The sequence below is a fragment of the Pteropus alecto genome, unplaced genomic scaffold (genome assembly GCF_000325575.1).
Source record: "Pteropus alecto unplaced genomic scaffold, ASM32557v1 scaffold20, whole genome shotgun sequence".
Taxonomy (NCBI): Eukaryota; Metazoa; Chordata; class Mammalia; order Chiroptera; family Pteropodidae; genus Pteropus; species Pteropus alecto.
This window is the reverse complement of record NW_006436298.1, coordinates 10,967,617-10,984,987: the sequence shown is the minus strand read 5'-3', so window position 1 is coordinate 10,984,987 and position 17,371 is coordinate 10,967,617. Positions and strand designations below refer to the sequence as shown.

Below are 17,371 nucleotides of genomic sequence, written 5' to 3'. Positions count from 1 at the left end.
GATCCAGTGTGTTTTTTGGATTCAAATGTATTTTGGAAAACAACAATAGAAGAGTTTAAAGGTCACTTTCTGGTTAAAGTGGGGATCCTATATCTGGTGGCCATGAGCTGGACTGACTTTATCCAATACATCTATTCCTGAAACACTTGTGGAGAGTCCAGGCCTCAGAAACCTAAACTTATGTGTTAATTTAAAAATTCTCTGTGTTAACAGAACTCCTGTTTAGTTGAAATAATTTTCCTGTTGAGTATGAATCTAGAAATACAACATCAGAAGTTTTTATTGATTTTCATCTCTCAGAGGTACTTGTAATTTTGCTTTTAATTTCCCTTCCTCCCTTCTACCTACCCCAAAGCATGGTAGATGGCAAAGGATCTCACTCAAGGGAAGCCCTTTTTTGGGGTTCCAACATGTCATCCTGCCTCTGACATTAGCTTCTCTCTTTACTAGGAAAGAACTGCAGACTCTATCATCTATTCCTAAAACCCAAGAGTCTGAACATATTCTCAATGATATAACTTTGAATTTTCCTAAGAAGGGATTAAGAAAAAAAAAAAAAAAAGACCCAGAAAGCTAATTACCCAATGCCTCTGGTAGAAATCGTGCTCGCTCCCCACCACCAGATCCATTCTCTATGCTGCAAGAAGCAGCCCTTTATGGACTACATCACTCAGGTTCTCTTGACCTCTGGGTTTGGGTTAAGATCAGGTACAATGTGAGGCACTAGCAAAAAATCAGAGAATGGGGGTCAGTGTATTCTCTCCTCCACCCCTTTGGGCCTCAGTGGTTAACAGCTTTCCTTAATTGCTAGTCCCTGCTGGCTACCTTAACCCTGTCCACACCTCTGCAAATCACTTCTTCATTAAATGCTCCTCAGCTAAACCTTTAGACTGGTCTTCCTGTCAGGGCCCTGAAAGATACAATAAAAATTTATTCCAAACAGATACCATGCAAACTTTTATGTTTATTAATATAGGTTATATACATTTTTAAAAAAGAGAACATAGAAACAGTGATATAAGTATAGACTGATAATATAGTAATGATAGTCATATTAAGTCAGAGGTATTTTAATATATACATATTGAATAAACAATGATAGTAAATCTCCACTGAGTTGGATAAAATGAACAGTAACTAAATTAATAAAATCAATGCTCACTGCTACTTACAATACATACTTTAATGTAAATTATTACATAGCATTTGGAAATAGTTTCTTTTAAATAGGTAAGCATTTGCCTTGCAACTTTGTACTTTTTTTGGTTTAAAAAAACATTTTTTTATATGGAAAAAAGATACAACTCAACCTAATTTTCAAATTATTTTGTCAAATCCATGAGGACTTTCTGTACTTGACACTTATCATGTGGTTAAAAAATGCTTTAAAAATCATCTAATTAATTAGTAAGAAAAGTGAATGGAAAATATAATTTTGCTAGATTTCAAAGTCAATTTAATTTTCTTCCGTTATTTCCAATCGGACTGACATAATTCTTTTTAAAAAATATGATTTGAGTAATTTATTGAAAACATTTGTAAATAAACAGCATCCAATTAATGTAGACTGAAGGATTCATCTGTAAAAATACATTTCCTGTATTGTATTATGTTTTCATCTCAAGTTATAACCATAGGAAGCAATAATTCAAATGTTCAAAGTTCTTCAGTTGATAGGCTGTGTGAAACTTGTTTGATGACATCTGGCTAAAAATGCTTCTTTAGATAATGACATTTATTATACACATATCGCACTGTATGTATTAGTCTAATTCGTTTTCCTTGAGGGCAGGTCTCAGTTTTATTCAACTCTATTGCCCAGCACTCATCAGAGTACCTAGAGCACATAATAGGTATTCGTGTTTGCTCCACGGGGGTTTCCATCTGAGAATGGACCTTGTAGGATAACTGCTGGAAGTAAACGTGCCTTCTTTCTCTGTTCTTAAAACGGGCAGATAACTCTTATGCTCATTATCTTCTGCACTCGCACATCCTACTTAGCCAATTTGTAATAAGCACAATCAGTTCACAGCCGACCCTTGAGGAAATCCCAGGAGGAAAGAGCAAATGTGGTGGTCCTGATCCCTCTACAATCTAGGAGGCCCAGCAGTAGGGTTTCTGGCCGATCCGTGTCTGAAACGACCCTGCCATGTATGTAGTGCTTTGAGTCTTTCCTCCAGGGGTGGGTTTGAAAACCAACCTCAGGTCACTAGAGAGACCACTCTCATTCTTGGTTTACATGCACAGTGTGTAAAACATCAAAAATGCTACTCATATCACGTTTTCATAAGTTAAAGAATTTAAACTTTGATATGTTTAAAATGAAAAAAAAAAAAAAACAGGAGCACTTTTTCTACTCACAGACAGTACTGTCTTCTCTCTCAATAACTTAAAACTGCTGAAAAATTTCAAAATACACTTATTTGTAAAAGCTGTGGAAGTCTAAACTACAGGATCCCTAACTACTGATGGACATCTTCAGATGTTCAGGGATAAACTCCACCATCCTAAATGCTGCATATTAAATCAGAGAACCAGAGTTTATTTTCATAATCTCTGAGGGAAAAGAGAGGGTTTCAAAATGCCTATTCTCTACTGCACTGCAACTGATACAAGTGTGTGTATACATACACATATATATACATACACACACACATATGTATAGCAAGTCACCTAAATATATAAAAAAAGTAGCATTCAGTTATTATTGTAGTATTGGAAATACTGATTTGGAATAACTGTCTTAAATTCATGTTATCTTTTTCTGTAAATAACAAATACATATGCTTAACAGCTCTCTTAAGAGACATACAAATCATACATTTGTGGTTTTAGATGGTAAAGTAAATATTTTTTTGGCAGGGACTAATAAAATCCTCAGATTATTTGCTCTTTTAACCCGCCAGCAGTCCCTTTTCTTAAGTTAATAGCTTTTTGTATATGCTGTTATTCAGGTTACTAGAGCAGGTATCCATTTTACTTGCCATCAGCTGACCACTGCTGTTATAACTACTGGGATCAGAACTTTCTTTGCAGCATAGGATACTATACAGGTACCTTTGGCACTCAGAGGAAGCATAATAGTAAATCAAGGGATCAATGCAACAACTTATGCTGCTGACGCAGACACAGAGGAGGTAGGCAAAGTAGGCAGCCTCTGTTGAAGGATTATGAGAAAGGAATGCGTAATGCAGAATCAGGAGGACATTTGTGGGTCCAAAACAAATAATGAAAATGCAGAAAACAGCAGCTGACAAGAACAAAGCCCGGGATTTCTTGCTCCGGTTGGCAACTGCGGAAGAGCTAAGACACTGAATGATGGACACATAACAGACTGTGGATATGATCAACGGCACAAAAAAGAAGACAGCAGAAAAGGCTGAGAAGTAATACGCATAATAGCCTTCGAGCAGGGTTTCATTGAGCACGTCATGGCAGGTGGTTATGTTGAGCCCCGGCACCTGGGTAGTTTGCTCCTTGAGGAGAAGAGGCACCACCCCTGAGATGGCCATAGCCCAGATGGCCACACAGATGATGGACGCCCTCCCCAGAGTACGCCAGGAGAGGGACTGGATGGGGTACACCACAGCCAGAAACCGGTCGATGCTGATGACTGTCATGAGCATGATGGAGGCATACATGTTGCAGTAAAACGCCGCAGTGACGAAGCGACACATTTCAGACCCAAATTTCCAATCGCTTCCAGAAAAGTAGTAGCTGATCTTAAACGGGAGCACAGACACGAAGAGCACATCCGCCGTGGCCAAGTGTAACATGTACACCACAGCAGGCTTCTTGATCTTCATTTTCAAGATGAATACAACGATGGCCATGATGTTTAGAGGAAGGCTTACTACAAACACGCCCGTGTAGATGGAAGGGATAAAGAGAGTCAACCAGGCGCTGGTCAGATATCCTGAGGCGTCTTTTGAGATGAATGCAGGGGGTGGTTTTTGAAGAAGACCACTTTGATTGATGGAGCTTAATCTGTCTTCAATGAATCCACTTTGATTTTTCTCTTCATAGTCTTCCAGTGGGAGCGCTTCAAATCTATCACTGGGATTCCTGAGAAAAAATGACCGGGGAGCCGCAGAAGCATTTGCTGCTTTTGACTCTGAAAATTCTTTTAGAAATAAGAGAAGAGAATGAATTAAAATGGCAAAAGAGACAAAGAGAGAGTACATTTCACTTTTGCTTTCTGTTTTCTAGCTAGGAGAGTGGCGAGTAAAGAGCAGGTGAAGCACAAATGGATTACAGACTTTATCAGAGAATTAACTAACCCAAAATACTGTACACTATTATATTGTGGCACAAGCAAACACTTTTAAAACTCTGCTCCTCAGAGGGATAGAGGTGAATGATACACTTTCAGAGATCTGGCCCGCAGACCTCAGGAGTGGCTCAGTCCCTGACATGAAGGGAAAAAGTAGTGATTCCTATATTACACTTTCTACACGAGCCACCATCTATATAAACAAATCGCTCCCAGGCTATATGACTTCTCTTACTTCCATATGCCTTCACATGTACATCTTCTCCATGTAGTTTGTAGCACTTCTTGAAACCCATCCCTCCCAATGAAAATCCATGGAAAGTTGAGGAGATTTCTTAAAGGTTATAGCGTGACAGGCAAATTCAGAGTAGGGAGGGCTCCAAATGCCATGACCATTATCCACATACAACAGTTTTGCTCTACTATCTTTAGTTTGTCTACAAAATACAATGTCCCAAATCTCTCGTCATATTTGGGTCCAAACCACAGTCCCTTGGGTTATCTTATAATATAACCACAAGGGACCTACCACCTCAGTCATCTTTCTGTCTCCTTCCTCAGCAGGTCAGTGGAGTAGCAGATATTCTAGGCTGATGGCCTTCCTTGGCCCAGTTCCAGAATGCTACATGCATCAAGGCAGATGCCAGACCAACCAGGCTCTTCTGAGTATCACTCAGGAATCAAAATAAAGGCTCAGGTGCATACTTCCTTTTATCACCTTCTTCCAAAACATCCATTTGAAATGTTCATCAAATAAATGCAACACTTAGCCACTGGACTTCAACCAGCTTTTCTTTCCAAGGAGCTTTGCTAAAATACTGCCATTAAGGCAAGTAAAACAAAAAGCCTTTGTTGAAACTGGGAAGCTGAGGAGTGGGGAGAGAAACCACAGAGGAAAAAGGGCAAGGTATCTGTCACTGGGAGTGTTCACAACAAAGGCTGGACATGCAGGTCATGCAGAAGTAAAACTGGAAGTGGGATAAATACAGTGGATTTTCCAAATTTGGGGTTTATTTTTCAGCAGTAGACCCTTCCTTTTAAAACCTACACAGAGAGGCATAATGCAATAAAAGATAGTTCTGCTTCTGCCAGGGCTCTGTAAAGTCCTACCAGACCCAACCATCCCTAGAATAAGATGACAAACCCTGGAGTACAATTACAATTCCCTTCCTGCCTCAAATCGCTGACCTGAAAGCATTTAGGTTCATAGGGTAATGCTGGGGAGGGGGGTGGAATGAATATTGAAAGAAAGGATGATATCTGGTGCGTTTCTTGTTTGCAGTGGCTTTTAGCTTGAGAGAAGGTCAAATTCAGTACCATAAAGATGGCTAAGACTCAGACAGAAAGCCCGCAATCTTTCTGGCCCGAAGAACCAGAGGACAGAGTTCAGGGCAGCTACAGACAATGGAAACTGAAGACAGAATCTCAGAGAGGGCCAGCCCTAAATTCCAATGTAAATTCTGTCCCAGGCTTAGGGCGACTCTTGAACCATGCATGTCTAGGGAAGATGCAAAGCAGCTCTGCTAAAGATAAAAGAGCAAGTGCTATTGAGCTTTTTGCTCATGAGAGAGAGTTTGCAGTTTGAGTCCGACCAAATGAACTGCCTGCTAAAACAAAAACGCCAAAATTCTGTGGAGGAATAAAACAAAATCCAGAGTCTTTACAGTATGACAATGTCCAGCATACAATCTAAAATCATTTGATATAAAAAGAATCAGAAAGTGTGACCCAGTCTCAAGGAAAAAATATAATCAATGCAAACCAATCCCAAGATGACCCAGATGTTGAAATTAGCAGAGAAGGATTCGTAAAGGATGTATTATGACAATGCTCAATGAAGTAAAGGAAAATATTTCATTGAAATGGATGAAAAATAGAAAATATTAGCAAAGAAACCAATCATTGCAAGTTCTAGAACCAGAAAATAAAATATAATACATTGACATCTATTTCCAAAATGAAGAGCAAAGCTAGATTAGTACCGGCTGAGAGACAATAACAGAACAGGGCCTGGCAGTGAAAAGTTGGGGTCAGACCACCTCAGTAAGGTCATGACTTACTTCACCCTGAGGGTGAAGGGGTGGCCTGGCAGGAGACCTATCACAGGGAAAGGACAAATGTCTCTGGTGAGGAGTCCGTGAGTACACAGATATGTCTAGATTGTCCCTCGAGGGTAAGAAACCGTTCCTAATAATCTTTGAATTACCAGCACCCTGTATGTGCTAGGTGGTCCTTAAATTAGCTTTTAATCACAGATTTACATTCTAATATTGACACTGCCAGGAGTCACTTAACCCTTCCGAACCCAGTCTCAGAATCATTAAAATGAGATTCCAATACCTGTCTGGCCTACAAATCTGGCAGCCAGGAGCACCCTGTGTGAAACTGAACACACATTCGCTTTGTAAACTATGAAAATTCATCAATGGAAAAAATTATTATCTTTCCCCTCTCACTTCAATGTAGCTTGCTTCTAGACTCAACTATTTGCTCACTCTTGATTATTTAAAATTAAAATGGAATCTAGGCTGCTCTTCCCGCCTATTTAGCAATATTTAGTTTTTTAGTATGATAAGGGACATGAACAGGTTGCAAAGTATAGAGTGCCAGCATTCAGAGCTGTATATCAAATTTCAAATTCACAGCCTTTTCCAGAAGTATCACTTTCTTCCCTCTGTGATGCATCTAACTTACTCTGTGTGAACCTTGACCCAGTCACACGGTGGCCTGGCACTGGTACCGATAGTCTCTGTGGGATGTGAGGCTACCCTCAAGGTCATAATGAATACTTGTGTAGGAGCTAAAAGAAAAGAATGAATGGGTTCTAGCATTCTAATACCACAAAGATACATGTCCTTAAAGTCCTTAAAAATGCTGACTCAGAGGAACCTTAAAATAACACAATTCTCTGCAGTTTGCGGAACCTGGACAGATTAAGGACTTTTGTCACGCGCGGAGGGAAAAAAATAGTACATGCCTGCACATGCACACACGCGCACACGCATGCACACACACACAGGAATCAAGATACTACCTAGAGAAGTAATACAATTTGAAAGCCAGTGAATTCTCATAACCGAGCTTCTTAGATACTATCACTTGATCTGAAAATAAAACTCTCATTAGGTTTTACTCTATACTTAATATTTTGGCAATAATTATTGGTTTTCAAAAATTTCTTCCCTGGCTAGGCCTCTTGGGTAGTATAGTGTTTAGGGCAAATACCCACTAATACCCACTAAAACATGAAATTTTTATAGGCTAGACTCCAGGAAGAATGCATAATCAGTGGATAAAATATTATTGCCTAAGGTGTCACCTTTTCTTGCCACTATAGGTTTGATAGTCTGAAAGCTTTTGCAGTATTGAAGAACATCTCCAAAATTTTTTGTTTAATGTACCAGCATCAAAAAAAGAACAAAACCAATTCCAGGTGACTAGTTATATCCAACTAGCTCAAGCCCCTTAGGCTGAAATTTGAGTTTGAATATCTCACTTTTCTTCCAGTCCTAGCACAACTAATAGGTCAAAAAGAAAGCGCTTGTCAGGGTGCCAAAAGCTCTTGTAATTCATCTGTGTTTCTGTTGTTAAATTATGGTTTCACATAAAAAAGCAGCTCGGGTCCTAAAATCAATTCTCGTACTTCTAAGTTTCACTTACTTGAGGTTTCTCTAAATGACTTCTGACTAGCTTTATTATTGAATGTAGCATATTGCTAAATAGCTTAAATATGGACTTTCTAACTGGAGATTTTAAAAATTACTAAATCAGGCAATGCTTTTTCTGACTTGAGATCTAGCCTGGAAGCAGACTGGTGACTAGATGTTCTTTCGAGGTCCTGTGTGAGCTTGAGATTTATACCATGCCAGCCTCCCATCACACCAGCCTTGGTTCTGACTCGGGGCTCTGTCCTGTAGGTTTTTGGGGAATTAAAGCAGAAGTCCCAGGACCTTGCCCGCATTGCACACAGATCAGGAGAGCTGTACCCTGCACTTCTCTACAAGCGAATCAATACTACAAGCTAAAGAGAAATAAAGAAGAGGATGATGGAAAAATAATAGAAACATACTAACTCCATCAAGAGGAAAACAGCAGCATTATTGTAACGCCCCACTGCTTCCAATGCAAACGAACACCATTTTTTAATGAAAAGAAGCGGTGCTCATTAATAAGACATGGCTGGTTCCAGATCTGGGGTGGGAAACACACACAAGATGAGCTTTGAACATCCTTAGAGAATATTAGGGTCAGGTCACAAAGTCTCAATTCAGCCTGAAGGGGCTCCCACTGGCGAAGGTGTGGCAATAGATCATCAAAAGAATAATGATGAAAATGCACTGAAACATTGTAAATATGTTGCAAGTTGAGATCCATGGGTTCATAATGCTACTCAAAGGAAAATAAAACCATTTTGGTCACCTTTGGAGAAAATTAAGGGACCTAATCTGAAAAATGGATAAAGACAAGATTCAAGCATTTTATCCTGCCTTTTCTAAATAAACAATATTTCAGTGAAACCAAATAGTCAATGAGAGAAAGTTCTTTAAAAATAATTCCAGCTCATAAACACGGGCACAATAACAGATTTAGAAAAGCATCATTTTGAAGCTCAGCGAAATGATGGATTTAGTTCAATGATGATCAGTGGTTGCTAAAACTGTTCGGTGAAGCGTGATGGAGAACTTTATAACAGTTAGATCAAGTTGACAACACCTGAATCCACCAAGTAATCCTAAAATCTCAAAAAGAGAGAATCTGGCAGTGATGTAATAGGAAGTACAGAGCAACCCCTGCTGAGGTAGTCTTGCGGAAAAACAAAACTTGATTTTGATTACGTCTCTAAATACACCTATCACATTACAGAAAATGCAGAGGACATATGAGCCTGTTGAACAACCCTACAAGATGCAGCTAGCCAGCATGTAGGAAAGTCTTTAGGACAAATGACCCAGTTTGACAAATAAACAGCAATAAAAAAAGAGGAGGGGGAACAATTACAGATTAAAAAGGAAGAGACATATCAACCAAATGTAATGGGTGGGCCTTCTCTGACCCTGATTCAAATAACTGTAGAAAGGCATTTATAAGACAATCAGCAAAATCTGAACATTGACTGAAGAGTCCATGATATTAAGAAATTGTTCATTTTTTTAAGTGTTATGATGTGGTTATGTGAAAAAAAGAGTTTTTATCTCTGAGAATACATGCTGATATATTTATGAATGAAATATACTTGAAAAATATACTTGAAAAATTGTCCAGTTCAGAGAGTAGGAAAGTGAGAGTATAGATAAAACAAGATATGGGGGAGAGAGTTATTATATTATTCATTTTTGGGTATACTTGCAAATTTCCATAATAAAAAGTAAAAAAAAACAAAACCCAAACTTTTTTTTTTTATATATTTACTTGCCACCAGAAACTACAGAGAAGGGTTTTTGCTTTTTTTTTTTTTGTCTTAGTTTTGAAGGGGAAAAAGTTCTTGAATGTTTGAGTGAACACAGATTTACATTTATAGAATTCATTTGCTACCAACTCCTCAGAGGCTTTTCTGGAATGTGGAGAAACTGGTACATAAATAAAAAACACTTAACATTTGTTGAGCACCTACTATGTGCCAGACACTTCGCTTACTTCACCTTATGTAACCCTAATATTTTTCTGAGATAAATATTACAATTCTCACTTTATGAACAAAAGGGAGGCACAGAGGCAAAGTAACTAATTCACAGTCACACAGCTAGCTTTTGGCTTTCAGCTCAGAAGAGGCCAAGGTGCAACTTTCTTCCATAGTCCTGAATATGGGTTCATCCTGAGGCAAGACAGATAGCCTTGGGATGTCCCCTCCTCTCCTGGATAAGGCTCTGAGGTTTTTCCTTTGTCCTTTGTCCAGCTTTGGCTAATCATAATACTATCATTATAAAATCATCTACACTGCAAATACCGGGGCTTGTATCATGCACCTGAGCCATGACAGTTCCGGAAACACCAAAGAAAGAGCAGAAAAACCAAGCCCCTGCCCACTAGGAGGAGAAAACAAGGCCATGTCAGTAGCACATCTCCAGGCCCTGCCCTCAAGAAAAACACAAGCCCATGATCCAGACATCCTCAGTGCCACCTGCTCTCTGAGTTCGCCCACATTCTCTTATGCGTGTACTCTTGCTTTAATAAACCCTATGCTTCCCTGCTTGATGTTCATCTTGCCCTTGAATTCTTTCTCACAGCATAAGAATCGGGTCACCAGAGCTCCAGGTTGAGTCCTTCTTTCAACTTCTGTCCTGTTGAGCTCCCAGACATCACTCCAACACCAGCTGCCTCCACAGTGCCACTGAAGTTTGATCCCAATGAGATCAAAATCATAGACCTAAGGAGAACCATGTGGAAGTTGGTGCCACGTCTGCCTAGGCCCGCGAGATCAGCCCCCAGGGTCTGTCTTCCAAAAAGGTTGGTGATGTCATTAGCAAAGCAACCGGTGATTAGAAGGGTCTGAGGATTATAGCGAAACTGATCATTCAGAACAGATAGGCCCCGACTGAGGTAGTACCTTCTGCTTCTGCTTTGATCATCAAAGTGCTCGAGGAACCAACAAAACAGAAAAAAGCAAAAAAACCATTAAGTATAGTGGAAATATCACTTTTGATGAGGTTGTCAACTCTACCCAAATGATTCAGCACCAATCTTTAGCTAGTGGACTCTCTGGAACCATTAAAGAGATCCTGGGGACTGCCCAGTCTGTGGATTACAATGTTGATGGCCGCCACCCTCATGACATCACAGATGACATCAGCAGTAGAATGCCCAGCTAGTTAAAAACTACACAGGAAACTATTTCAATTAAAGGCTATTTGACAACCAATGGAAAACAAACAAAAAACAAAGTCACACAGCTAGTAAGTGGAGGAACCTGGATTTGAACCTAGATCTGCCTGGCTCCAATGCTCACACTCTTTGAACCACAGCACATTACCCTGTCTCTTTAAAAAATACTTGTGAATTCAGGACCTCCTCCTAAAAGAATACAATTTTTTAAAAAGCATTTCACTAAACAAATAAATCGGTCCATCCTGTTAACTATAGCAGGTAGTACATGGCCACATGAATATACTTTAGTTGATGCCCACAGCTGTTGCTTGGGAATTCAGGAGTCTTGCTGACCTTGGCTACACACCAACCCATGCCAACAACCCAGCCCTCATAGACAGGACAGATGTAGTAGAGACATTCAAGGACAAAACAGAAAAGTAAATTTTTAAAATATTGTTTAAGATGGAACACAAGCAAGATCAGTAAGTGGACAAAAATCTCTGCTACAGAAAAGCCAGAATTAAAGGGAAAAAAAAGGTTAACAGCGATTGCAGAAGTAAGAGGTTGCCAGTATCAGAGGCTGCTTCCCCTCCCCTCCCCTCCCCTCCCATCCTGGAGGGGATTCAGCTGGAAGCACAGGAAAGCAAACCTAGGAGGAAGCTGAGAGAGGAGAGGTTACAGGGAAGTACAAAGTAAAGACAACCAGAAAGTAGAAATGCCAGTATACCCAAGGATGCAGCAGACACAAAGATGACAAAAGGGAAACATGGGTGGCCCTTGCCTGGAGGCTCCTGAAGGCCAGGAACTGACACTGGGGTTAGGACACCAGCAGGCCTCTCTCGGAGACAGCAGGCTAAAATGAGAACTAATTCACAGTAAAGGATGGTCATAATCACCAATTCCTTCTGATACTAAGTTGTCTCCAACCCAAACCCCACCCAAGTCCTCCTGCAGTTCGTAAACCCTAATTCAAACAAATCAAGTTCTAGATATAATAGAAACAATCATTAACGACACTTTCTGGAAAGCAGAACTCCCAAAGCAAACAAGGCTTTCAATTTTGCTAACCGCCAGACAATTCACTGTAGCTGCTGCGCTAGGTTTTAAATGATGGTAGAGACTTAACAGTGGTTATGAAATCAAGGGTTGTAACAAGAATTAAAAAAAAAAAAAATAGAATAATGTATAAAATAATTGAAAATGCATTTGGTAAAGTTGACTATTTTTTGGTGAAATGTTTGTTTCCTATCTATATATATATATAATGATTGTCCATACATATTTATTGCATACACACAGCTACTGCATCATAATGGAAAGTGTATTTCTTACAGTTCTTACTGTTGGTTAGCAAAAAAAAAAAAAAATACTCGAAAACACTCTTTTATGATACTTTAATATCTGACTTCTAATTCATTTCAGACTTGAAATATAGATTATACAGTATCCTTTCCTAAAGTTAAATAAATTTGTTTTCAAGTGTTAATTACACATTATTCTTGTTATTTCAGAAGGCAGTTTCTTTAGAAAGCAAATAAAAAATGTATAAAGGCCTGCGATGATTTTTTTTTTAACGCCTACAGCATTTGGTATTCTTAGGTGGTCTCCCATCCAAGTACTAACTAACCAGTCCCGACCCTGCTTAGCTTCTGAGATCAGATGAGATCAGGCACATTCAGGGTGGTACGGCCATAACTGCGATGACCTTTTAAGTGGCAAACTTCATTGGATTCCTTGGGATGGAGGGAAAGGAGCGTAACTTCAGTGGGCTTCTCCAAGTACCATCACAAAGTCAATGTGGAAAGGGTATTTGGGGGAAATGGAAGCTCAAATCCAGAAAAAAAAAACTCAGCCTATAAAAATCTGACAGTTCTAGGTCTAAGTAAGAGAGGGCAAAAGGCAAAATGAAAGAAACCACAAAATGTAGTTTTGCCAATACTTCAGCTACAGGTTCAGCTCAGAGCCAGATCTGAGCTGAACCTGTAGCTGAAGTATTGGCAAAGCCATGCTTGACTGTGTTATAATCTGCCAAGGACAGAGAAACAAAACAGTGAACAGACAGCTGCTTGTAGTTTAGCATAGATAACCAGGTACAGACAGGCCTTAGGAAATTATTGTTGCTAGCAAGTTTCAAGTCCTAAGAAGATTCCCACTTCCTCCTTGACCTTCAAAAGTACATAATAAAGTCTCTGAGCTTGCCTTGAGGTCACTGTATCTCCATCTCAGTACAGTGTCCCACCTGGCCCCAGCTTTTGTATATACTGTCTCTTTGTTTTTCTCAATCTTCCGTCATCCTGCCTCAGGTTAACCCTCTAGTTGTGCAGGTCGTGGCAAGTGAGACCCAATGTGGGGACTGAGTACGGGAGAACTCCATCCATCCATCCATCCATCCATCCATCCATCCATCCATCCATCCAGATGGAAGGACACTCCTGGAGGACGCATCCAACACTTAAAGAGAAGTGTGAGGTAAGGAGTGGATTGGTTTTGCTGGGTGTAAAACATGGGAAATTCTGGATCCCAAGAAAGGATCTTTTATGTACAGATGCTTAAAGCCATGCTTAGAGCTAGAAACTGTAAAGTAAAAGGAGAGCAATTAACAGAATTTTTAAGTTTTGTGCAAGATACTTGTCCTTGGTTTCCAGGAGGGAACTGTAAATAGTCAGACTGGGGAAAAAAATAGGAAAGCAATTACGAGGACGTTATACCTCAGAAGGGCCTAATAAGATCCCCGTTTTCACATTTTCTCTATGATCTCTAATAAGGGATTGTCTTGATACCACCCGAGAGGATCAGAGACTCCAGGGGGAGGAGGTGAAGATTTGGTTGTTGCACTGTGGAGGACTTTGGAGAAGTATGAGGACCTTCGTGCTTCTCTACTGCCTTCTGCACCTCCGCCACCACTTACAAAGCCTATGCCAATGCCAGTGGCAAATGAGCCATTGCCTCTTGAGTATGAGCAAGAATTGGATGGAGAGGGAGGCTTGCAGAGATCAGGAGGCTAGAGAAGAGGGCACTGAAGAGGAGGAAGAGGATGCACTTTCTCATGACTTCGGGCAGCTGACATTTATGGTGCAGCCCCAAGCACAGAAAGGGAAAGTGACAGGCCATTGTTCTCCCCTTTGCAGCAGTGCTTGCGAAGGGCTCAAAATCATGGGGAGTATGTTCAGGGCTTCTACTTAGCATGTCCCGTCATTGAGCAGCCTGACCCAAACAATCCAGGACAGCTGCTACAAGCTCATGAACTCGTCTCATTTGAAGTCCTGAAGGAGCTCAGAGATGCTACTGCTACATATGGGCCAACTTCTCCATTTGTCCTTAGCTTGCCTGACTCAGGGAGTTTGGGTATATTGGCCCCTCGTGACTGGCAGATGTTGGCCAAAGCGTGTTTGAATCCAGGTAATTATTTGTTGTGGAGAACAGAATGGTTTGATCAAAGTGCCGCCCAAGCACAACATAATTAGGCCCATGGGTGCCCATTAACCAAGATATGTTACTAGGGATGGGACAACATGCTGGGGTTCAAAGTCAATTGACTTATAGTCTTCAGGCTTATTAACAAATTAATATATGTGGTACAAGAGCTTGGAAACTTTTGCCTGCCAAAGGAGAGAAAGGTGGAGAACTTAGTAGGATTCGACAAGGTCCGGAGGAAACTTATTCTGAATTTGTGGCTCGTTTGCTATAGGTGGTAGGGAAACTTATAGGGGATCCAGAGGCTGGTCAGATGTTAACTAAGCAATTGGCATTTGAGAATGCCAACAAAACTTGTCAAGCTGTCCTACGTCCATATAGGAAAAATGGAACCATTAATGATTTTATTTGCCTTTGTGCTGATATTGATCCTACTTATGTTCAGAGGGCAGTTCTTGCCGCTGCCCTAAAGGAGATCCTTCCTGCAGGACGAAAAGGGAAAGGAAAAAAAGGGGCTTGTTTTGTATGTGGAAGACCTGGTCACTTTGCTAAAGAGTGTCGTCAATGGACAGCAAAGGTTGCAGCCCCACCTACACAACCTCCTTTATGTCCTCAAAGCAGACGAAGACGCCACTGGGTGAATGAATGCCAGTTAAAATCTAATGTAAATGGCTGTCCATTGCAGGGAGATGGTGCCTACCCCGGACCCCTCAAATAATAGGGGCGTTTTCTCTAGTCCCCCCTCAGAGGTACCCACCATTATGAGAGACCTCTCCCGATAAGAGAAATTAAAGTTATGGCAGAAACTACTATTTCAATTGTACAGGTTTTACCAAATACTAAAATTGCTCAACTTAATTTGTTACCCTATAAGAAGGATGGGAAAGTTACTTTGGCATAGCTCCGAGAAGCTAAAGGATTTGATTCCTCTGACCATTTATATTGGTCTCAGATTGTCACATCAGGACACCTTATTTTACTTCTTAAGTTAACGGAAAAGATTTTCAGGGAATTGTAGATACTGGGGCTGATGTGTCTGTAATAGCCTCTCAACACTGGCCCACAGAATGGCCTATAGATATAGCTTCTCCAGACTTGCAGGGTATAGGGAATGGCACTTGTCCTAAGCAGAGTGCTGCATATATATGTTGGGAGGACCCTGATGGCAATTTGGGTCATTTTAAGCCTTATATTCTTGAATATCTCCCTGTAAATTTATGGGGAAAGAAGTTTTGGCTGCCATGGAAGTATTAATTATGAGTCCAAATTCTGTGGTAGCCTCTCAAATGCTTAATCAAAGGTTTGTTCCAAACAAAGGACTGGGCAAACATCAGCAAGGAAGGAAATTTCCTATTCAATTCACCCCTCGGATAGGGCGACAAGGACTGGAGTATTCTATTGACCAGTCTTTTCGGTAGGGGCCTTGATTGATTCTCCAACCCAAACAACTGCTGTCAAATTATAAGGAATCAACAGTTGGGTACATTTATCTCAAATTAAACCAGTTTCTTATGCATCCTCACAGCTTCCTCCAGAAAATAAACTGGAAAGTGCAACCTATTCCTGTGAACCCGTGGATGATCTTAAGCTCTTGTTCCGGAAACTAGATAAGTCCACATGCAGGAAATCGGGGAACTTTTGTGTACATTGAATTAACAGACTGCCATGAAAAAAGTAACTTCATTGTCAATTACCTCTACTATTAATTTTGACTTGTCTTTTCTATCTTTTTGCTAAGTTTATATCTCCTAGTTTGCAAAGCTTCCTACCACTTCTACATGCTGGAACGACCTCACATTGTCTGCCTCTGGGGCCCTTAGAATAGGCTTTCAGAGATTTATTCCCAGTAGGCAGGGACTACAGCCCTATCTTAGCTTTGAAGAAGTTACAGAAAACAGACCTTCCTCCCTCAACATCCCCTTAAGATTAAGGGAATAAAGTCTCTGAAGGGAAATAATGTAGGGAGGAGGCAGAAAAATTAAGGTGTTGATTAGGTCACATTCCGAGACTACAATGCCTCTGAATAGGATTGGAACAAAGTTAAATTACATTTACAAGAGATAAGATTGGAACAAAGTTAAATTACATTTACAAGAGATATGGACTGACAATAATGCCAGTCTCGATGAGGCTGATCTTCATAAACATATTCTTGACTTCCAAAACAGTAAAGATGCTATTGTGATTCCTGCAAAATTAGCCGAGAAAATTTTAGATGATTTAAGAGGCTTTAATCCCTACAATTTTCTTAAACATACTGCCTGGTACTTATTTAGTCTGCTACTGTTGCTGTTAATTCTTTATTGTATATTCTCAGTCAGGTGCTGAGTCCTCCAGAGACAGTTGCGAGACGTCCAAGAGCAACCTTCATCTGCACTTAAAAAATAAAAAAGGGGAGAGATAGAGAGCCAGATCTGAGCCGGACCTCTGGTCGAAGTATTGGCAAAGCCATACTTGACTGTGTTGTAATCTGCCAAGGACAGAGAAACAAAACAGTGAGCAGATAGCTGCTTGTAGTTTAGCACAGATAACCAGGTACAGACAGGCCTTGGGAAATTATGGTTGCTAGCAAGTTTCAAGTTGAGAAGAAGACTCCCACTCCCTCTTGACTTTCAAAAGTATATAATAAATGCTCTGAGCTTGCCTCGAGGTCACTGTAACTCTATCCAGTGCAGTGCCCCACCTGGCCCCAGCTTTTGTATATACTGTCTCTGTATTTTTCTTAATCCTCTGTTGCACCCCCTCAGGATAACCCTCTAGTCATGCAGGTCGTGGCAACAAAATAGGAATACAGAAAATTCTGACTATTAAAACTGCAGCAGGCTCGATACTAGCATCATCGCCAAAAATAAACCAAGGCCATGCTTCCTATCGACTCTT

General features: G+C 40.3%; 1 protein-coding gene and 2 pseudogenes across 1 annotated transcript in view; 1 reads left to right on the top strand and 2 right to left on the bottom strand.

The window, feature by feature from the left end:
• Window positions 1–944: 944 nt before the first annotated feature.
• F2R (coagulation factor II thrombin receptor) overlaps window positions 945–17,371 on the bottom strand; it is a 23,178-nt gene continuing 6,751 nt past the window's right edge. Inside the window, exon 3 of the mRNA XM_015590334.2 lies at window positions 945–4,123. Within this exon, the coding sequence (XP_015445820.1) occupies window positions 2,919–4,123 (1,205 nt within the window). The 3' untranslated portion in view covers window positions 945–2,918. The remainder of the gene's footprint in view (window positions 4,124–17,371) is intronic.
• LOC112480620 lies at window positions 10,503–12,493 on the top strand (annotated as a pseudogene).
• On the bottom strand, window positions 12,652–12,774 carry LOC112480882 (annotated as a pseudogene).